Source organism: Mugil cephalus, chromosome 11 (assembly GCF_022458985.1).
Source record: "Mugil cephalus isolate CIBA_MC_2020 chromosome 11, CIBA_Mcephalus_1.1, whole genome shotgun sequence".
Taxonomy (NCBI): Eukaryota; Metazoa; Chordata; class Actinopteri; order Mugiliformes; family Mugilidae; genus Mugil; species Mugil cephalus.
The window spans coordinates 6,210,880-6,233,334 of NC_061780.1; the positions used below are offsets into that span (position 1 = coordinate 6,210,880).

Consider the following 22,455-nt stretch of genomic DNA (forward strand, 5'->3'; position numbering starts at 1 on the left):
TTACTGCTCACCTAATCCTAAACACACACAAGAAAGAGCTTACCGCACAGTAAAAGAGAAACTGATCAAGGTTTGATGATCTTTAAGAGTGTACTGATTTTATCAGATTTTCATAGAGATTTATCAAATTTGTTAGCTTAGTGTTGTAATGATGAAATCACAAGGTATTATATCAAGATAGCAGACAGTGCTAGGGTGCCCTCAGGTGTTTACGGACCAGAGGTACAACTACTGTAAAAACATTACAATTAAGGAAGTGAGTCTTGAGACACACATCAAAAATATAATCAATAATTGAATCGCTGAAAGATTTATCCCCCCCCCGAGCTTCTTTGATATTTGTCTTAGTAGCAGGTGATGGAACTGCTGTTCCTGCAGCATACACAGTCATACATTCAGTCCAATCTGGCAAGTAGATAAAATGATCAGCCATGAAAACAGTAAACCGGTTCTGGATTATCTGAGTTTGTCTCCCCCTTGTGGATGCAAATGTTGGTAGGTGATCATGTTAAGAAGTCGACTCGTTCAAAGGTTCTCCACAGGAGAAATTCTCAGAGATAGAGCAGGAATAGAATAAATAACCAGTAAGAAAATACAGTAATGTATACATATACGCCAATCAACCACAACATTCAAACCATCTGCCTAATATTGTAATGTCTGTCTAGGTCTCCCTTGAGACATGTGCCTTCTGAGGGTGCCCTGTGGTGTCTGGTAACAGGATGTTGTTAGTGGGGGCCTTTGGGTCCTATGGGTTGAGGGGTGAGGCTATTTTTCCTCTTTCTTTTCTTTCTTTTTCTCGTTCTTTTTCTTGTTTTTTTGTTTTTCTTTTTTTTCCGGTGTGACAGCCTGTATCGCCTGGATGGGGATGGCTGCCACATGAATGAAAGGCTGAAGAGATGAGGTCAGTGTTATTCACTTCACCCATCAGGGGTTTTAATGTTGTCACTGACTGGTGTACATGAAAAAATTAAATGAAAGATAAAATAAAAAGGTTCTTCCTCCTACACTGTAGGCAGGTGAATGTTCTGTATGTTCAGCATAGTACAGGTTGGTTTTAGAACATATGGACAATATTTACAGATGAAACTCTATGTACAGGTGAGGTCATATATACACGTGAGTGAGTAAAATATACACAATGACTGACTGAGGTGCTATGGACATACAGATGGATTTGTGCGTCAATATACACAAACTAAATCATAAATAATAAGCAGGAGCTACCTGAAGTTACTAAACTAGTGTAATATTTGGTATGTAGTACTGTGCAGACAGATTGAAGTGTGCAGTACATGCATACTCTTCAGTTATACTAAGCTGAAAATTTAAATTTAAATGGATTTAATGATCAGATTGCCTTAAGGCGGCTGTATCCAAACTTTGTTCGCTGGGGGACACATAGAGAAAATATAGGAAGGGCTGGGCCACTCAGGTAAAAGGGTATCTTCAGATAAATATAGGTAAATGGTGCTTGATATATGATATTGCCAGGCAGGGAGAGGGTTAAGGGGGTAAAGGGGTGTGTTTCAAGCTTTTTATGCCAATAAGTAATTTGATTCATTGATATCTGAATACTGTGGAATACATTTTTACTCTTTGTTGTACTTGGTGGGAACAGTGACTGGGCTGAACATTGCTAACATTGTTTTCTTTTTTATAGAAACTCGAATCCTGTGTCTTTAGTGAGACGCTTATGAAGTCATTATTTGAGAAAGATTTCCCGTGTCGGGAAATGAGTTGAGGACCTCAGAGGTGGCTGTTGAGACATTTTCCTGTGTTTTGTTAGCGTGGATAAAAATCTTGTAGAGCTTCTAAACTAGCTGCCATTAGCTCAACTTTCTGCTCAGTGTGAGTCTGGTGTTTTATTTCCTAGTGCCATCATATATTACACTCTTTCATCAGAGCAACAGTTTCATTGCATAGCTAACAGACACACTTCCCTTGTTTTTGTGAAGAAATATTAATTTTTCGCATTTCCTGCACTCACTTGTTATCTTGCCTTTCTGTTCTACCATTTTTGGTCACCTGTGGCAAAAGTCTACTCTTGTTTTGTGAAGAAGCTGCAGCGTTCAAGATGCCGCCTACTGTTAAAACTAAACAGTACAATACAGCCAAGTTCGAGTTCCATGCTGCAGGCCCTCTGTTTGGACACCTAGCCTGCTTTAGGGACTGCAAACTGGATGTGGATTGTATGAGTTTGTCTCCCCCTTGTGGATGAAAAAGTTGATGGGTGATGACATTTAAGACGGTGCATCTTTATTGATAGCCCATAGGAGAAATCACTAAGAAACACAGCAGGGTTTCAGGCTGGGTTCTGTAAATTGTTTGAGACTTTCTGCACTGTTGACACTATATAAATAAAATTGAAGTGAATTGAATGGAATAAAAAACAAAATACAGATTATTGTATGTTCTATTTCATATATTGCAAAAGAAATATTTCATCACTCTAAAAAAAAAAAAAAAAAAAAGTAGAAATCAATTCTTCATCAAAATCCTCATGGTGATCAGATAATTAGGGTACACTGTCCATTACTGTAATAATCATGCTTCATCTCAGTCATTATAATTTATATCATTAATTTCAGTGTGGACCGAAGGGATCTGAATGAAAAAAGAGAAATGTTAACATCAAATTATAATGAAATGCCACCTAAATTAATTTAATTACACAATAAAAAGTTTCCTGCACACAGTGAGGTGAAGATGTGGATGCCTTTTCGACTTTCTTATTTTCTTTCAGTCATCGTGTCCATTGGTAAGTCCACAAGTTGCAGTTGTATATGCAGTTACATATAGTCTGCTTTCATTCTTTGCAAATATTCACACGTCTCTCTATTTCTCCCTCCCAGCTCTCTCTCTCTCTCTCTCTCTCTCTTTCTCTCTCTCTCTCTTTACTTGTCTGAGCAGTAGAGCAAAGAAAACAAACCTGTTTTTCTAGCTGCAACCAGGAAACCAATCAAAGGCTGAACCAAGACGAGAGAGACACACACAGAGGGTGACATCAAGACAGACAAAGCAGCAGCAAGAACGTGTCGGGCCACGACAGAGAGCATGTTTCCGCTGTGCTTAGAGTTAGCTCTACTGACCCGGAGAATCTAGGACGAGATGTACGCCTAAATGTTGGTAAGCAGAGCACAGCCGAACTAGAGGCAACACTTGTCAAATGTGTTGAGTTAGGGAGAGAGGAGAGAAGAGAGTGTGATGGTAGAAGTTTGAACTGGTTTGAGGTTTGTGTGTCAGTTTCCAATCCTCCTTTCCTTTGCTTTCAGTATCTTTCTTAAGGCATTTGTTCTTTTTTTTTTTTTTTGCTATGTGCTATGTGTAACAGGCTTTGTATTGTTGAAGCTCAGACAGAAGCTCAGTCAGACGTTTGACATGGACAGCAGCGACAGTCTTGGCTGAAGCCCTCAGTATTTTTTTAATTGAGATATAATTGTAAATGCACGTGTCGTTTACTGCTATTGGACTGCCACTGAATGAATCAAGAGCAGACATGTCTGAGGAGGATGCGACTCGGCTATTAACACACATACAAAAATGCAACATTCACACCTCCTGACAGCCACACCATTGTTATTATTTGGCACGCCCACACATAAAGTCACCGACATTCAGTTTTTGGTTCACTTCACTGTCAAACACACAGCAGTGGAATGATGGCGGCGGTCGACTCAGGAGCCTCCCAGAACCCAACCAGTGCAGATCGGCGGATGGTGGACAAGGCCATCAAAAGGCTGGCCAAGCTCCACGAGCTGAGCACCAACCCTCGTCTAGGCCTGAGGAACAGTCCCCCATATCTGCCAGAGCTGGTGGCTGAGACCTCAACACTGCTCATGCAGGTTTGGGAGCCCTACCATGGCTACAGGGCCACAAGCGGCCAGGTACCGCGAGGAGACGAGGCCAACTACCTGAGGGTCCATGTCAGGAACCTGCTGGATAAGACAGACCGGGCTCTGCTGCTGTTTAAAGAAGGACGGGAGAAGATATTTGAGGAGACGTCAAGCTGCAGGTAAGAAGGCCCCTGGCTGATGTTTCCACAAACCAACACTAGTGAGCACATGTTAGAAGGACAGATTATCTTTGACGATATTGGACAGTATTTCTAGTTAAATCCTACATAAAATGATTCATTTATTATTCTGCGCTTTTTTTTTTTGTTTGTTTGTTTGATCGATGTGATATATTAATTGGGCAAGAGGACATTTTTGATAATCCATTCATTTTTGTCTTCAACAACACCAAAAAGTCCTGGTTCCAGATAGGATTGGCGTTTTTTGGGGGGTATTTTTAGTTGTTTTTTTATTTATTTATTTAATTATTTCAACTGCGTTGTATGTATGTGTTTTTGGGGTGTTGGCCGGATAAAGCTTTTAAAGACGTCGCACTGGGCACTGAAAGAAAACAGTTCTTCATTTCTTTTTTCGGAGTTCTGGTTATATTTGAATACATTATATTTGTCTTTCCAAATGTGTAACAAGCAATTTTCATCTTATATTTTTGGAGACGTACACAGTTATTTTTTAGTGGCATTCTAAATTTTTCCATTTTTCAAGGGTCACTGCCAAAGCAAACCGATATTTTTCACTTTCTATGGTGCGCAGCAGTGATTGTAATTTTAAACATATTTGCCCTTGTATTAAGATATCCAGAACCAATTTCTCAGCTGCCACACTGCTTAAATTAAATGGTCTGAGAGGAATTTTATGTATAATTTATAAAATTGTATTACAATTGCATATGAACAATGTGCTGGAACAACTCTTTCCAGAAAGTGTCCATGTAAACTCCATAGATGACACAGGAATTCAGGTCCAGGTGACGGCTGCTTGCAGGGACGTCTGCGGAGTAATGGGACAATTTCTCTGGGAGAAGATGATTATGAATATTTGCCAATGTGCTTTGGCGCCACCCACACTTATATCCAGACTGATTCAAACTAACTAAATATGTACGATCTCAAAGCCCAACTAAATTTGTCTGGTCTGGTTAATTTGTTTCCGTAACCTGTCCACCTTTCATAAGTGGGCTCAGAAAGAGGCGCCATGTCCCTCAAATCTCTGTCCAGTACCCTGGACCACGGAGTTTTCACTCCACTGTAAAGTACAAAAATCCTCAAATTGTTCATTATCCATGTCTAAAAGGCCGTCCTAACGTAGTATTTACATACGATAGAGGTTTTCCACTCCATTTTCAACACTCAATTACATGGACTGAAATAACACTGTAACTCCATCTATAAAATCTGCAGCAAAATATGTGGTCCCCAGAAGTTTAATATAAAAGATACAGGATGGGCCTGTAAAAGTAGAAGATTTTGGAAGAGCTTAACAGAGTTACTTTCTTATTTGGAGTTTGGGCCACGATCCCTCACTCCTTCTATGAATACTAATGATGAAGTTGGAAAAAGGGCCAAAAAAAGTACCTTTGTGATGCTAATATGGGGCAACTAGAAAAAGAATCAACCAAAAGAACCAACCAACATTTTGAGGGTTTGCTTATACAGCTGTATCAACAAGGTCAACAAGGTCTACCCATGCTTTTATTTTAGAATCTCAACTGACTACACGTGGCATAAATTCAGGACTGGATTTGGTGCATTTACTGCAAAGTAATCATGACACTTTATTTAGTAAAAACCATCCGTGTTTCAAAGGACAGTAACAATAATTTCAAACTCGACTTTTCTGCTTTTAATGCTATTATGGTTATCATCCCTATTTACGTGCTAGGCTTAAGAACAATGTACCTCTCCATCAAGTTTCAACCCATGCTGTGATATGATTATATAATGGTACTGTTTCGCACAATTATGAAATGTAATTTATAAATTCCATTCCAAATGCAGCATAGCGGCAAAACAGTTTGTCACACAAACACGTAAACGTGAGTTTAACTTTGATGTAAGTTTAATATTTTTCATATAGAGACATCAGTGTAAAAAAAAAAAAATATTCTTATTTATTCTTATTAGCGAGATCGTAACTCACCATCGCGCATTCATCATGCATTCATACTCGAGATTATCGCTCATTAACAGATTCTCTTTGAGCAAAAAGACTCTTGAATAATTCATTATAGGACGATCTTCCCCACATTTGCTCATAAAGGTAACACTGGACAATATAGATTTCAAACAAATTAAATATCAAATAACCATATCTCAGCGTTGGTTGAGGTGCTGGCTTTTGAGCTTTAATCTTGAAATTCTTAGTTCGTAGTTTTCTCATAGTTTCCGTTAGTTGCCGTTGCATCAAAGATTATCTTTTAGTAAAATGGGAAAATCACAAAAACCATATTAAAAGATTTATCTTGCGTCATCTTCAGTAATCTGCATGCTCAACAGGTGGCCTTTTTACCACAGCAAAGCCTGCATGAGCAGTCATGTGGCAAATTCATACAGTGTTATGTATGTATTGTGGGTTGAATGGTAAGACAATTCATGTAAATATCCTCTTTTTGTGTTTTTAGATTGTCACGCTGCAATGTCCTCTTTTTTGTGGCCTTTCAGACTCAGGCCAGACAGCACGTTATCAGCCTCTTTCTAAAAGCAGTGACTATTGGAGCTTTAAAAAAAAAAAAAAAAAATAGGCACTTTTAGCAAGTGAGATTTCTGCCATGCCGTCATGTGAAGCCAAAAAGGAGAACTGAGATCTGACTAATGGAGGAGATAACAGAAACAGTGTAAGGTTTAGCGGTTTGAAGACGATTGTGTCTGTGACACACTGAAGGCTTTGACTCACTCTGACAGGATTAAGGAAAAACGAATGCAAATATGAAAACTCTCTCACACGTATGAACAACACAAGAATGCCACATAAATTCATGAGCATATTTGTAAATGTCACCGCTGGTTAAAATATTCACACAAGTAAAAGTGCTAATAAGACACCGTAAAAAAAGAAGTAAGTTTGCATTCAGAATGTGTTGAGAATTGAAAGCGAAATGTGATATATTATTAGATTGCTCTAAGTAATGCATAAATGATTAAATAGCAAGCTTTTTGACTATTTGTGTAGTGTTGTTCAATCTACAGAATGCGTCAAACAAATTGCAATAATCTGTGTTAACTATTAAATGCACTAAGCGCAGTGGATTAGTTGGATAAAAAACATTAAAGCACCTGAATGACAATGACCGGACCGGGTCCCCTTTTTCAGATTGTGGCTGATTGTTTTAAACAAGCAAAGACACACTGTGGATTTTAAGACAGAATTTGATTCTGAGAAGCATTTCTTTAGTGTTTAATGCGCCGGTTGTTCCGAGACACAGTTAGGGTTGAAATGTCAAAGCAAAAGTGATAGTTATGGATGCGGACGCTAAATAATTATAATGTATATTCAGCACCATTTTGTGCTGACAATGCAAAGGATTTCTGTGGCGCACAGTTTGCTTTTTTTATGTCTCCCCATCAACACGGGGAGAAATTTACAATTTCTACCAACACCAACGTCCCAAATGACCTGAATAACAATCAAACCTTCATCCACTGTTTACTCTGATTGACATTTACGGTATCTTTTTACAGTATCTCATTTAACCAACATGTTCGTCATAAATGTCACCAGAATATTTCTGTCTACTGAATTACATTTTTAAGTACACGCAGGTCCGGCCAGAGTGAGAGATGTGGCTTATCCATTTCCTCCCACCTCCTGCTCTAGTATTCTACTGTTACCTCCTAAACACCGTAGAGGTTTTGTTACTCTCATTGAGGTGGAAAGTTTACTACCACGCTCCTGGGTTTGGATTGAAGCATGCCTCGGCAGATTGAACAATCGAAGAATTCCATCAAAAACGCGTTACAAAAGACACATGACAGCGAATTCAATGGGCACCACTGACTAACACTGTAATGTGATGATTCACCATCAGTAGATATGCATAAAGAAGATATCTCGTTTTGTGTTTATTTTACATCATGCTTGACTTCTGCAGCAAAGGTTTAAAGGTTGTCCAGTCATCACAATCTGATGTACACGTACGTAGATGCTGGATTTATAGTATTTTTATTGTCATATCGCTGAGAAATCATCATTCACGTCACGATTATTTTATATTAACACATAAAACAAAGCTGGATCCCTACCTAACATTTCAACCTGTCAGTCAGTGGCGTTACTGCTCTCAAACAATATCTACCACCGCTGTTACAAGAGGTTAAAGGAAGCTGTGTTTTTGAGTGCGAGATTACCTGTTACACCAAAGTTCACAATGACGGAGAGAGAGATATACGTAAGAGAGAGAAAAAAAACAGCTCAAAGCAGAACAGCGTGCAAAACAGTTATCTAAATATAGTAACAAAGACCCTAGTAGAGCTTCAGCAGGGTAGTAAAACTGGCCTGAAGTGACACACTGGCCACTGGAACATTTTGTGGTATTTACAGACAAGCATGCAACAGACAGCATCCTGTTTGCAAGGTGGACTACTTATTGTGTGATTGCTTGCATGCATCGTGTGTGTGCACGTGCGTGTGTGTGTGTGTGTGTGTGCGCGCGCTTTCTATGGAAAGTATCAGCCATGCTTCTAGAAGGCTTTTTCCAACCGATACACAGAACAGCAAATTAGATTATCGGCTGACCTGGTGAATGATAAGAGATGAAATAATAAAGATTTTACTGCAAATGTGCAAGGTTTGGTTTAATGAAGGTTGTTTCTCGGTCCAGAAGCTGGTTTTATATACTTTGTACAAGAGCACAAACTATTTACTATCATTATTTACATGTAAAGCACATGGATTTGTGTTCCTACAGCCACTGAACTGAAAGTCTTCTGTGTCTTTCATTTTCAGGAGGAATTTGACCAAACTGTCCTTGCTGTTCAGTCACATGCTGTGGGAGCTGAAGGCCATGTTTCCAGGGGGGTGTTTTCAGGGGGACACCTACAGGGTGACTAAGACAGAGGCGGAGGAGTTTTGGAGGCATTCCTTTGGCAGGAAGTAAGAGTGGGAATATTTTGCTCCATTGTTGTGGCTTTGGGACTTCTGTTCTGTGTCAGTCTATATCCACTACATGTTAGTGATGTCTTCCTGACAGGTGCTTGGTGCAGTGGACTACCTTCAAAGAGCAGCTGCGAAGTGTGCATGCATTTGAGGAAGGGATGGAGTCCATGGCTCTGAAATCAACCATCGATCTCACCTGCAATGATTACGTCTCTGTGTTCGAGTTTGACATATTTACTAGATTGTTTCAGGTAAGATGAAAGTTTAAACAGCACGCACCCACATCTAATGCTCGCATAATACTAGCTCGGCAGAACACGTCCTTCAATAAACATCCAGGAGACGTCTTGGCAGTTAAGATGTTAGAAGTGCAATACAATACAAAACTACAATACAGAGTAAAGAGGGAGAAAATGACTGTCTGTCTTTCAACTCTTTATACCATACATACGGTACCAGCAATATGAACGTGTTAGCATTGTGGCCATTTTATATTACTTTAACAAACAGGACACGTTCCTTAACAATAACAATTAATTCAATATAACAGGTAAATCCACTTACAGTCATATGTGCCTTAAAGTTGAGCTGAAGAAAGAGGGAACACAAGGGAAAATGACAGCAGCCTACACCTGGCTTCCTCTCTGTAGTCTGACCTGTACGGCAGCCCACATGGACAAAACAGTGGACTGTTAAAATACAGCGTGTCTACAATATAAAAGGAATTCTTCACTTTCTTATTTAATTACATTGTGGTTCGTTGGCTGGTGTAAGGTTTTGTCATAAGTAGTCAGCTAGTAAACGTCATTTACTCCCATTCTCTGGCCTCCTCTTGTCTTTTAGCCCTGGAGGTCACTTCTAAGGAACTGGAACCAGCTAGCAGTGACTCATCCCGGCTACATGGCCTTCCTCACCTATGACCAGGTCGAAGCTCGTCTGGAACGCTACCTGCACAGACCTGGGAGGTGAGTTTGAGCGCCCGCAGCGGTTTCTGACTTACACGGAAAAACAATACCTCAAAACTCAAAACAACAAAAAAAAAGCCTCCTTTGTTAGTCTTGTGTTTCCTTTCATGTTTAGCAGACACGAACTGAGGCTGTTCTTGTATTCACAAAATGTTGTCCTTCTTATGTTAGCGTACACCCCAAGGAAACTATGCAGATGCACAAAAAACACATATATTGTGGCATTAGTGTTATCTCTAAAAATTAGAGGAATAATTTTTTGTTTTACAGAAATATAAAAAATGTTTTGTTAACAAATGGGATTTACAAGAATTTATTTTTCTCTAAGCTATATCTTTCGCCTGAGCTGCACAAGAATGGGCCAGTGGGCTATCGGCCACGTGACAATTGAAGGTAACATCGTCCAGACCATCCCTGAGAATACACCCCTCTACCAGGCACTCATTCAGGGCTACAAGGAGCGCTGGTAAGTGCAAATACTCACTGGCCTCTGATTTGTTTTCCCTGTTTGCGTGCGTGTCCTCTGAATGTCTCCGTGCGTGCAGCTACCTATACCCCGATGGCCGTGATGTGAACCCCGACCTGACAAGCCTGTGTGAACCTTCGCAGAAGGGCAAAGTCAAAGTTACAGAAGTAAGCAATCGCACTTGGTTCCTCCTTATCAGTCTTACGGGGGCCTGCGGGCAGCTTTTTGAAGACAAAACACAGATCGCCTCCTGATATGTTCCCCGTTCTGTCTCGTCTCTCTGACTAACCAAACAGGAGCAGTATGAGCTTTACTGTGACATCGGCAGCACCTTCCAGCTGTGTAAGATCTGCGCAGAGAGGGACAAAGACACTCGGATCCAGCCCTGTGGGCATCTCCTCTGCCAACCCTGCCTCACAGGATGGCAGGTATGAACCGCTCTCCGCTCACCCACAACTCAGTAATGTCTGTTTATCTTTGCTCAGAATCACAGATAAATCGCTTGCTGCATTATTCTTGTAGTGACACGTTCCACCCCAGATGGAGGTTTACTATAACCGTTGTTGCGTGTTCAGTGGAGTGAAACAGAGTCTAGGCTGACTAAACTGATTATTTTTATAGACCATGGTTTGGTTGCTGGTTGAAGCCCCTCCGAACAGTAACGATGCTGGTCATTTGAATGTGGTTTGGGGTTACTGTCAAAAATATGCTCTGTGCTTTTATGCAAACATTTAATCAAAATGTAGAACTGCTAAAATAGTCATCAGAACTACACTTGCACACAAGATTGCTTAAGATAATTTGCATGTTCCCGCTTGTTTAATCAAGACAGTGTTTAACTACACACTGCAAATCTGCAGATTTTTATATCCAGCGTTTTTTTTTTTACACACGTCTCCACAAACTCTTTTTGTTTTTTCAGGCAACACAGTGAGCTGAGTAGCCACATGAGACATGCTGAATATCGTATGGTGGCCTTTCATAATGACTTATACTTGACCTTCTTTAAGTGACAATGACATAAAAATTTGCAATTTAAACTTTGGTCATCATGGGGACAAAAATTTCTGTATGCGCTTTCTTTGTGATCCTGCAGCGGGGCTTTCCCAACTTCCTCTTTTAAACACAGAGTGACAATCTAGGCGTCCAATCAGAATGAAAGCTGCCGCTGCCGCTGTTGCTACCAAATTACAGAGCCCTGTTTCTTTTGGTCGGCCGAAATAGCCTCCCATTTCTTCAGGAGGTGTATAAGTCTTTGCAAAGGTGCATAAGTGCATATCCTGACATTTTGATCAGGACTTCCTGTGTGAGTCTCACATCCTCCTCAAGCCGTACCGGTCACATTCAGCTTGAGAGAAAGACTGCGTGTGTTAGAAAAGAAGAGGAAGAGAGAGAAAAGTGAAAAGAAATCGGCTCTGGGGATGTCAGACAACAACTGAATTGTTCGAGCTAGCCTAGATTGTGGTCAAGCACGTAGCTCATCTCTCGGGGGTTACCATAGTTGCAGCTGAAATCAGTACGTACTACACAACAACAACGATGACAGCAACAGTAAATGCGCAACGATTTGCCTTCATCTCCACCTCAGTCTACAGTTTCTGTTGAACGTGGTATTTTCCACCTTCCCCGTCTGTTGAAAACCTTCTCTCTTTGAAGACAAGGTCAACATATTCCACTACACACAGTTCAAAGGACACAAAGCTCCCCTCTAACCAACAGGTTTTTACATTCATATGGTCTTTCCACTACTCTGCCCGTGATGGGGTGTTGATAATTACTGTATCTAGCAGAAGTCAGCTGGCCACACCTGCCCATACTGCCGCTGCGACATCAGAGGAACAGAGTCCGTCCTGGTCGAGCCGTACCTGCCAGGCGGTGGGCAGTGGAAGGTCGACAGTGATGACGACGGAGAGGAAGAAGACCACGAGGACATTGAGCTGGTGATAAAGGAAATGGCTGCGATGAAGAAGGTGTGTAAATTCATTTCTGTCTCTCCTTTTTTTTTTGTTGACTTTTACAGCTGTAAACCCCGCTTCACACCCCCGTTATACACGCCACTGCTACTGCATAGTCAATAAGGCCACTTTGTTTCAGCTTCTTCGCCTGAAGCTTCTCTGTGTCCATGATAACTACCAGCAAAATGCACTTCATTCCTCCTCCTGTTCCCCTCCAGTCACATAGGAATGCATATGTTTCTCTTTCAACAGTTCTCAAGTTTGGAGTACCAGTTTCCCAGCTCTCATTTGAGCGCGCCACCTTTGCCTCCTAAAAACAGCACAGACTTACGCTGTCCGTCTCCCTCCATCCTTTCTCAGACATCTGAAACCAAGACGCTGGTCAAACTCTCTCACTCTCATTCAGTAGGTTCCCACAGACATTTCACACCTGTTCTGTTTTTGCAGCTTGATGACGTGATAAGTTCATTTTGCATGAGATGAAACTGAGCACTGTGACATGTTTTCTATTTTCTGCAGGCCCACAGTGGGAATGAAACACACAGACACAAACAACAGACAAACCGGTGAGATGGCTTTTAAAACATAACGGGACATTTCTGATGTTATCTGCATGTAGACTTGAAATAGTCTTTATCGGGGCATGGTTAACCCTAATCATTTTACACAGTGGTTACTTGCTAGATAAGAATCATGTCTTTTTTATCACCCAGTAAAGTCAGTTTCAGTTTTCTATAAAGGAACCAAGAATTCTGCTTCGTTACTATAATCGACTGTGAAACAAACAGAAATGTGAGAAGGGGCTCAGCATGTCACAGACTAAATGAATTTGCACTGATTGTGCTAGTCACACATACGCGAGACAAGAACTCTAAATCTTTTATCCTATTTATCCTTTTCATCTCCATTAAGGGGGGAAGTTTCACACAGCAATCAGCAAGAAAACCTGAGACCACACTCTCTCTCTCAGAGGTATATACTCTATATGTGCCGTTGTGCAGTTAGTAATTGTGAGTGAAGCAGCTTATTCACGTGTTTTACACTTGTGTTTCCAATTCTGTTTCACACAGTGTTGAATACCTCACGGAAGCCGCAATTCCTCCTGGAGACAGTAAGTGAAGTAGTGCACTATACTAAAATAAAATTGTACTAAATAGAAATCAGATGTTTGTACAACTAACAGATGATCTTATCCTAAAATATATACCGTGAATATACTGTATTTTATATATTTATTGTGTATTTGGTGAATTGCATTTTTGTAGTGATGCGTGTCATCTAAGTGATCTGGCTGGAGTTTAATTGCAAAAGAGGTTGCATCATATTTATAGTTATGGCATCTGTAGTGTAATAATAAAATAATCATTACAAATGCAAATGTAAATACTGACATTTGGAGAAAACTACATATTCAAAATATACTTGACATTTATGATTTTAGTAAATAGGTCAGACTATAGGTCAGAAGTAAAACTAAAATGTCAGAACTGGCTTCTCTGAGAGAAGGGCTCTTGATGCTTACTTTAAACTGCTATATTACTCCACTGATCAACAGGCTAGCTTCATAGACATGCTAGACTCATATTAAGGAGTAAAGATATTGCTGTCATTAGCTTTGCTTGTGAGAAATTTACCAAACAGACCGCTTGACTCTACTCACTGGAATCGGTGGTGCCTGCGCGCCCTCTGCTGGACAGACGCTGTATAAATTCATACTTGTGAAATTTAATTGGATTTCTAAATGATGACGAGCATTTCTTTTCTCTTTTATATTCGGTAAACATTTCTATAGCAGATAACAGGAAGCCATCAGGCATAACATTATGACCGCAGACAGGGGAAGTGAATAGCATACACACTGTCTCCAAACAAAAGACACAACATAATGAAACTGAGATGTTGTCTCTGTCATGATGAAAGGATCAAATCATATTATAGTGCAATGTTGTTTTACAGGGTTAAATTGGTGATATACTCTGATCAGAAATAATAAGTGTGACCAGCATGACATGGTTCTTGCTCCATTAGCATCATCGAGCGTCATCAATTTTCCTTTTCACAATGGTGGTTCCTGTTCTGTTCTGATATGCAAATAGGAAATTTGAGTTAAGCTCTTGTGACTGTTAACTCTAGACTTCTGAATATCACTGGCTACATATCATGGATTCAACTGACGTGTCGTCTTAATAAACGTTACTTGTTTATTCCTTATCCGTCCACATCCCCATAAATGACAAGAATCATTCGTTCAGCATGTCACAGCAAGCATGTGAAACTTTTCTTTTTATAGGAAGCACTCTACTTCAGTGAATCAATTAATAATGGTATTAGTAACACTTGCTGACTTACTAAAAGCGCGTATGGGACAGTAAATGAAACTGAACCTTTGTGCTTTCCCTACTGTGATGAGTCTGATTGTCTGCCGTGAAAAAAAAAGTCTCGGGCTAGAAATCATTCAGTCAGTGGAGGTGTTGTTGTGTTTTCACGACAGACGTGTGTGAAATGAAGTAATGCAACATGTAAATCCGTTAACTATTTGTGCGAACTGCACATTTTACAGTGGCCTGTTTTCTGTGCCTGTGTGTAGGTGGAATAGCGTGGCTCGGGCCCTGCAGCCCAGAGAGAAGAAGACGTAAGGAGGAACGGAAAGCAGGCCACAGAAAGGACAAGTATGGCCTTGGAGAGATGACGAGAACCATGTCATCCTGAATGCAAAGCGACACCTGGAATCTAGATACTTTTTAACAAAGCGAGAAGTAAATGTGGACTAAAATATCCAGCTGAGTAAAAGCAACTTTCAGTGAATGTAAAAATGTGGTCGGAAATGTAAACGGTCACATTGATGCTGCGCTGCTGAAAATGAAGAGTGCTTGTGATTGACATGTTCAGTAATCACACTGCCATTACCAGGACGCTGGTTGCTAATGTCTAGTGCCTCACACTGTGTTCTTTATAATTAAAGCATTCACTGAGCCTCCGTGAAAAATATTAGAAGTTAAGAGCAGACTCGTCATATCAGTATGTAATTATACAGTTTCATTTCCATTGATTTAAGTTGCGTTTATACGACGCCCATGACAATTCAGATAGTGTCAAATTGTTTCAGTTATGTGGTCAAATGGAGGGGACCAATTGCACAAATGCTACCTCCTCAATTAAACCGTAATAAGATTTCTCATGAATATGTGAGTGAATGAAGGCATGTGTGTCACTTCATCAAGCAGTCTTGTATTTATATCAAACTAATAAATGTAAATTTTATGTGATGTGTTTTTTTTTCCATTACGTACTAGAAAACATGAACAGGCAAAAGAAGAAGGAATACGTATACGATATATGAAGGAGAAAACTTTTGAGGTGGTGTAAGAGAGACACAGGAGGAAAATAAAAATTAGAGAGCGAGAGGTCACAAAATGGGTGGAGGAGAAGAGGTTAAATAAATGATTTCTTTAGGGGGAGGCTGTCAGAGTGTCTTGTATCCAGTATAAAAATTTGCACATTTTGAACATCAGGGTGGTAAAGCTGACCCCATGACACCAGGCCACAAACGCTGCAGACGGATGGGCATGTTCACTGGGACAAGCAGAACACGGATTATCTTTGTTTTCACTCTTCAGCTGTATAATTTAGATCCCTCTCATCAGCTCACCTTCGCCTCCCATGGCGGTTTTTCTCCAGCCACCATCAGCAGGCAAACAGATGTTGTGAATTTCACCAGTATATAATTATATAAACACAACATGGCTTGTTACAGTCATTTGTTTACTCAAAGGTGGGTCATCACTTGTGAAAAGAGTTGTCACAGTGTAACCACAGCAGAGACACAGTTTCAAACTATGCAATTACAACATGGTTAAAAAAAAAAAATAATTAAAAAAAATAAGAGAAAGGTTTTTTTTTTTTGTTTTGTTTTTTTTTTATCATGGCAAGAATTGGGGTTTGGAGTTGGAAGGTGGATGGGTGAATTGGGGTTATGTTGCGTGGAGTGGGAGGTTCGCAGAGAAGATGAGATGTAAATACAGTGAGTATCAGGTCATTAACATCCAGTCTGGTCATAGAAAGGCATGAGTCACCAGCAGCAGGATTGGCCTGATTGTTTTTATGTTTGTGGTTGCTGCAGGTGAAGAACATTTGCGATGTGCAGAAATGTTTTAGGTCACGGGTTCTCAGCGTTTTTCAGGCCAAGGACCCGCAAACTATATGTGTTCTACATTAAACTTGGCCTAATGCAAATGATAAAAATACATTATTTTTTTAGTATTATCATTTTACATTCAGCATTTAACTGTCTCATATCCCTTTACTAAAATATGTTGTAAAAATGTCTAATCAACCAAAGATCTCATTTCACTGGGTCATATATGGGACAGCAGTAGCTTTTTGAACCAATCAGAGCTCTGTTCACAAGTTTCATTTGACTAGATGCTGCATGCATGCTCATTTTCTTCTGATTTCACTGATAAAAGTCATTATAGAATTTAACCAACAAAAATAATTATTTTATTTTCAAAACAAAAAATTTAGGCAAACCCAACAACTTCTTATTTTTTTTAACGATGTGGCAACTTTGATTACTCAAGAGCAATACCACTTAGAGGGATTCTGACTTTTCTGAGTCTTGACTTTCAAAAGAGACCAAGCATGACCTCCAAAATGTTATGAACAGCACTCAATTGACTTTGGGTATGTCCTAAAAAGGCATTTTATTATTTTTCTTTTTTTTTTTAAGAGAATTATAGCCATTTCATTCTTTGACTCCTTTTCAGACCCTTTTTGACAGATTGCCATCTTGGGTGACAACCACATCTGGATGAACGAGGGCACAGAACAGTACATGTCAGTAGATGCCATCTTGGTTGTCACTTGGTTGTCACCCAAAAGGGTCTGAAAAGCGACAAAAGGAGACAAAGAACAAAATGATTACAAAGTTACAACTACAAGACCCTAGACTAGGACATCGTGCTGATGAAAGTGGCACTCTCTGACAATGAGAACCAGCACGTCAAACCTAGCGTCGACCTGCACCAAAGCCCCCACACCGGGGGGACATGTGTCTGGACTGTGAGCTCTGTCTGACATTTTTGCTGATCGTGGTGAGGAGGGCTTGACTGGGACAAAGGCAAAACATTCTTTTATGACAAAATAATGAACATATTGTCTCTCCACAGTAAAAGAAAATACAACTTTGGTTAAGATCACCTAAAATACAAGACATGACCACTTACTTTTGCAGCCATGCAGAGGTGTGAACACAGAAGCTCACGTCTGAGCTGCTCCCACGTACTAAAATAAGGTTTCCTGCAGTTTGAGGTCATGTTTCACACAACACAAACCAGAAATATCATGAGTGTGGCTGCTGTTTTGTCACAAGTGTCTCTTTTAAGATCATTAAACATATAAAGATTTTGTCTCTTTCTGTGTGTGTTGGGGGAGACTAATGATTAATGCGTTTATAACAATAAGAATATATACTTAGCTCCATTTTAGGAAATGTATCATGGTTGCCATGCTAAAATGACATTCTGGAGATCCACATGGATGCTCACTAAAATTAAGGTTCTTTCTTACACTTGCTGTGTTCATCGCGTTTTACTTTCATTGTGTCAAAGTCTCTATTCTCTTCAACAAGGGCTGTGAAGGCTCCTACCCCGGCACTGATCTGACTTACTACATGGTGTGTGCAGGATACCTGGAGGATGCTTGTGGGTATTAGAGAACATCGCAAGAAAAAAGAATGGATGATAAGTGAAAATTTAAAAAATAAATACCGAATGGGATGATGGAAGATGGAAATTCTTATGGCACTTCTTGTCTTCATTCTGTTCAGGGCGACTCTGGTGGTCCTCTGGTGTGTAATGGGAAGCTGTAAGGTATTGTCTCTTTGGGCCAGGGCTGTGCACATCCTAACTACCCAGGGGGTTTACACCGAAGCGTGTTCTTTGATGCCCTAGATCAACGAGACCCTTTCCAGACACAGCTAGACTATGATCTGCTATCACAGAACTACATGAAAGAGGGAGAAACCAGAGAAAGAGGGACCGAAATTGAAGGAGACAGAGACAAGAGGTGGTCAGCCAAAGCAGCAGGAGAGCAGTCAGGAGAGAACCACAAGGAGAAAGGACCTGGAAGAGACACAAAAAGAAGTGTAAGACGTGAAGGCTTCAATTAAAACTATTATTATGGAATTGATATGTGTGTTTGTGATTGTTGACAAGGCTGTTAATGGTTTTAGGAAATGATGTTACTGTAAGGCTTTAGTTCCACTAAAAGAAATATAAACTATCAGAGTTATTGTCAGTGAAACTCCATGGCCTGAAAGCCAAATCAACACATTACATGCAGTGAGGTTTGTCCTGATAGTACCTCACAGTCTCTTCACAAAAAAACAACAACAAAAAAAACACAAGCTGTTGTTTTAATCTGCAGGGTGTGCATGGTGTTAAGTGCGGCATGTTTAGCATTTCTAAGGTTTTGTCAGTGTTTTACTTTTGAGCACTCAAACTCTGGCTCATTTCCACGTCTCATTAGTGCAAAAATGATTTAGACTCCCAGGAATGAAGGACATAGATATTACAGTGTCCCATTCCCCAATGTCAGCGCACTAAATACGTCTGAAAAGGGGTTTAAATATGTCCAGTAAATTCAAGTCAATATGGAGGTCTCTGTCTCAAATTTGAATAAAAAAAATATATATATCCGGTGGCAGAGAAACTCAAGGACAAAAATAGAGCTTTACAATTCAGAGGAATGGTTTCCTTTATAATCTGTAGTTGGGTTGTGTGACTCAAATATAGTTTGGAAGATTGACGCACTCGTCCTGCAGTTCACACTTCAAAATTATTATCTGTAAGGCATCATCTCCATCAAGCCAAAAACAATCAAGCAACAAACAGAGTCTATTTTAGAGCACTGTCGAAATGCACAACACAGCACCAGTTTGAAGGCAGAATCTAAAAGGCTTGGATTTGAAGGCCTAAAGTGTGGCTTTTGGGATGCTTGTACAGTTCTGGGTCAAGAACACCATACTCACTCGTGCTAACTGTTCATTTTGGCTCTTCCTAAAGCAACATCCAGTCGTAAGAATAAAAACAGTTTGATGGTAGACTATGCATCCAGTCTGACCTATGAAGCTGCATGTTTCTCTTCAGTTGTACAGCCTGGTGTTTATTGCTTACAGTAATCGATTCTCCAATCAGCCCATGATGCCTCATATATTCACACATTATGCCAGACAGCTTATCTGTACTATAATTACTATTGTCACTGTTTCATGTGCCTTTATGCCTGTTAATTCTTATACAATAACTTTATGAGCACACTGTATACCTACCCATTAAGCTGTTCTTGAATGCTGGCTCCATTCATCTTTCTTATCCATTGTCAATCTCCCGTGTTCATGCACCATGTCGTTTCATGTATACATGCTGCATATATTTTACCCAAATTCATGTGTGAATGTATCTGCTCTCTTCTGCTCCCCTGCCAACCTGACAAACAGATGAGTCCCAACATACCTGAGCTTGGTTCTGGTCTAGGTTTCTTCATGTTGTAAAACAGTTTCTCCTCGTCCACCTTTTCCTTAGTGCCTCCTGTGGAGATTTGATTCTCTGGGTTCTTGAGACAATTTGGATTGTTATAGATGGTGTATAAATTGAACTGCAACTTCCGTTCAGCTGTGTCATTTTATGGGAACTTGGTGGTCAACTGTGGCTTCTGGGAAAACAGTGTGTTTTTGTAGACACAGAAAGATGAAAAATAGGGAAATGATGCAGCAAACGCTGCTTTTGTTGTCTGCAATGTGTTTGATTGATCGTCTGACAGAAGAAAAACTACCTGCTGGTTTAAAGTGTCGCCATTCAGATAAACATTGTGAAGCCCCAAAACGCTGCAATTACTTTGACTCTTCAATAAGAAAACAAATGTCATGCTTGCCGCCGTTGTCTTGTTTTCTTGTCCCTGAAAGGCTAGTTGAAGCTGCTGATTGAAAATCTGCCATCAGGAGCCAGTTATGCAGAAACGACGGCATGTGTCTTGTTTGACACTTTTGCTGCAAGCAGTTGACTCCCTGAAACCAGTCGATGGACAGTTGTACAGAAATATCTCCCATCTGTTCCCCACAGACAGCAAAGACTGCAATGCTGTCGCTCTGTTCAGGAATGTGAATCATGCTTCTTCAGCATAATCGTGGTAGCAGAAGCTACTGAAATAGATTAAATGATTAAGTGGCAGGAAGACAGATTAGTAAAATCCCCCTTTTAAAATAAAATTTCCATGCAAAATTACAATGTATTTATTCAGAATAATTTACATGACTAATTGGCAACATTCACAGCAGACCCCCATCTTCTCCTCCAACCACCCCGAACATCTTAAATGTGCTGTGAACGTGTTTGAACCACACATTGATTTCTCAAGGGGAAAAAAACAACAGCCACGTTTTCTTGCTTTACAGTTTTTTTATTTATAATACAGTCCAGAACAACAGATGGAACATAAACTTCTAATGATGTTGATGTTGATGAACCTCAAGTGTTTGTTGAGGCCGTGGACTGAACTTGCTTTAGGATCACTTAATAGCTAGCCATGGTGCTCTCCAGCCAGCTGTTGAAGAGGCAGACCTGGGAACAGAACAAGGTCTGTTAGTACGGACACACAGCAACATACATGAGGAAATCTTACTGTAATGGTGTATTTTTGATAAAAAAGAAATACTTCAGCTTTACCTTAGTGTAGACACCAGGGTGGTTCACCTCAGCACATCCATAGCCCCAGGACACAACACCCTGCAGCTGACCGTTGCACACAACGGGGCCACCAGAGTCACCCTGGAAGCAAAGGATAAGAACATAAGAGACAAATTAAAAATAATGGTATACACTGAAATTCTACTTTCAATTTGCACATGAGGTGAACTGGTGGACACCTCTGTGGATTTGATGGAACATACCTGGCAAGAGTCCTTGCCTCCGGCCAGATATCCAGCGCAGAACATGGCATTAGTGATCATGCCGGGATAGGAGTTCTCACAGTCCTTGGTAGACAGGATGGGGATACCCAGGCACTGCAGCTTGTTCTTGTCAGCAGCTGGGGGACAAAAAAAATGAAGACAACTGAAACTACCTGTCAGAAAATATAAATAAACATAAGCATAATGCAGGAATTATTACTCACTGGCGCTCATGGTGTTGCCCCAGCCAGAGACCAAGCACATGGTGCCAGCGGGAGCACAGCTGGAGGGCAGAGCCACGGGCTGCACATACTGGTTGAAGGTGACGGCCTTGCTCAGCTTGATCAGCATGATGTCGCTGTCAAGGGTGTAGGAGTTGTATGAAGGGTGACGGATCACACGGGAAGAGGTGATGAACTGCTCAGTTCCCTCATTGATCTGGATGTTGTGCTCTCCCAGACGCACCTCCACGCGGCTAGAAAATAGAAGAGGGAATTAGAGCAAAGACACCCAAACTAGACACTCATAAGACACTCATATTCATGCATCTGTGTATCAGTAATTCAGACAACCAATCTTTGGAAAAACATGGAGAACGTGCTTACGACTTGTAGCAGTGAGCAGCGGACACCACCCACAGGTCATTGACCAGGGAGCCACCGCAGAAGTGGTAGCCAGCATTCAGGGACACCTGATGGGGCTGGGAGTAGGGCGTGCACTCATACCCTCCGACGATCTTGTCGTCCTCGGTGGCAACTGAAAACACAAAGAAGGCCAAGTCGTTAGTGACCAATAACTTTTCTTCATTATTAATTTTTTATCCATGAATTAACCCTTATGTAGAAAACCAAGCTTACAGGCAGCTCCGATGAGCAGAATGAAGACCAGAGACCTCATGATTGCTGTATGATCCTGTTGATGAGAGGACTTCAACTGCAACCCTGGCTTTTATAGGAATTTGATCCCTGATGAAGACATCTCCCACATTTACTTCTGACCAACCAGGAACCTGAAACAAACAACTAGGCATTTTGGAAAAGCAAATATTTAGTTTGGTACAGGCAGGGGGGGGAGTTGCACTAGAATGCTGGGTAGCTCAATAACCATATAAATGCAATTGTAAAAATAGGATATTGTTACTTAGGTAAATGCATTTTTTTTTTTTGTTGTTGTTAAA

General features: G+C 40.5%; 2 protein-coding genes and 1 pseudogene across 3 annotated transcripts; 2 read left to right on the top strand and 1 right to left on the bottom strand.

Moving 5' to 3' along the window:
* Positions 1-2,498: 2,498 nt before the first annotated feature.
* cblc (Cbl proto-oncogene C, E3 ubiquitin protein ligase) lies at positions 2,499-15,590 on the top strand. 2 transcript variants are annotated; one of them, XM_047599062.1, is made up of 14 exons: positions 2,499-3,129; positions 3,653-4,015; positions 8,796-8,942; positions 9,040-9,196; positions 9,789-9,910; positions 10,239-10,376; positions 10,456-10,543; positions 10,673-10,804; positions 12,164-12,346; positions 12,584-12,736; positions 12,851-12,897; positions 13,244-13,303; positions 13,402-13,442; positions 14,919-15,590. In XM_047599062.1, the coding sequence occupies exons 2-14, from the start codon at positions 3,660-3,662 to the stop codon at positions 15,038-15,040; spliced, it is 1,746 nt and encodes a 581-aa protein (XP_047455018.1). In that variant the 5' UTR covers positions 2,499-3,129; positions 3,653-3,659; the 3' UTR covers positions 15,041-15,590. The 2 variants fall into 2 exon arrangements, with proteins under 2 accessions (XP_047455018.1, XP_047455019.1); XM_047599063.1 differs by having other exon boundaries at positions 2,503-3,129; positions 12,167-12,346.
* A 714-nt stretch (positions 15,591-16,304) lies between these two features.
* Positions 16,305-18,312, top strand: LOC125016028 (annotated as a pseudogene).
* Positions 18,313-20,767: 2,455 nt separating this feature from the next.
* Positions 20,768-22,285, bottom strand: LOC125016017 (trypsin-2-like). The gene is made up of 6 exons (XM_047598182.1): positions 22,136-22,285; positions 21,884-22,034; positions 21,503-21,753; positions 21,279-21,415; positions 21,055-21,156; positions 20,768-20,949 (listed from the first exon to the last, which is right to left on the bottom strand). The coding sequence occupies exons 1-6, from the start codon at positions 22,173-22,175 to the stop codon at positions 20,902-20,904; spliced, it is 729 nt and encodes a 242-aa protein (XP_047454138.1). The 5' UTR covers positions 22,176-22,285; the 3' UTR covers positions 20,768-20,901.
* Between the last annotated feature and the right edge of the window lie 170 nt (positions 22,286-22,455).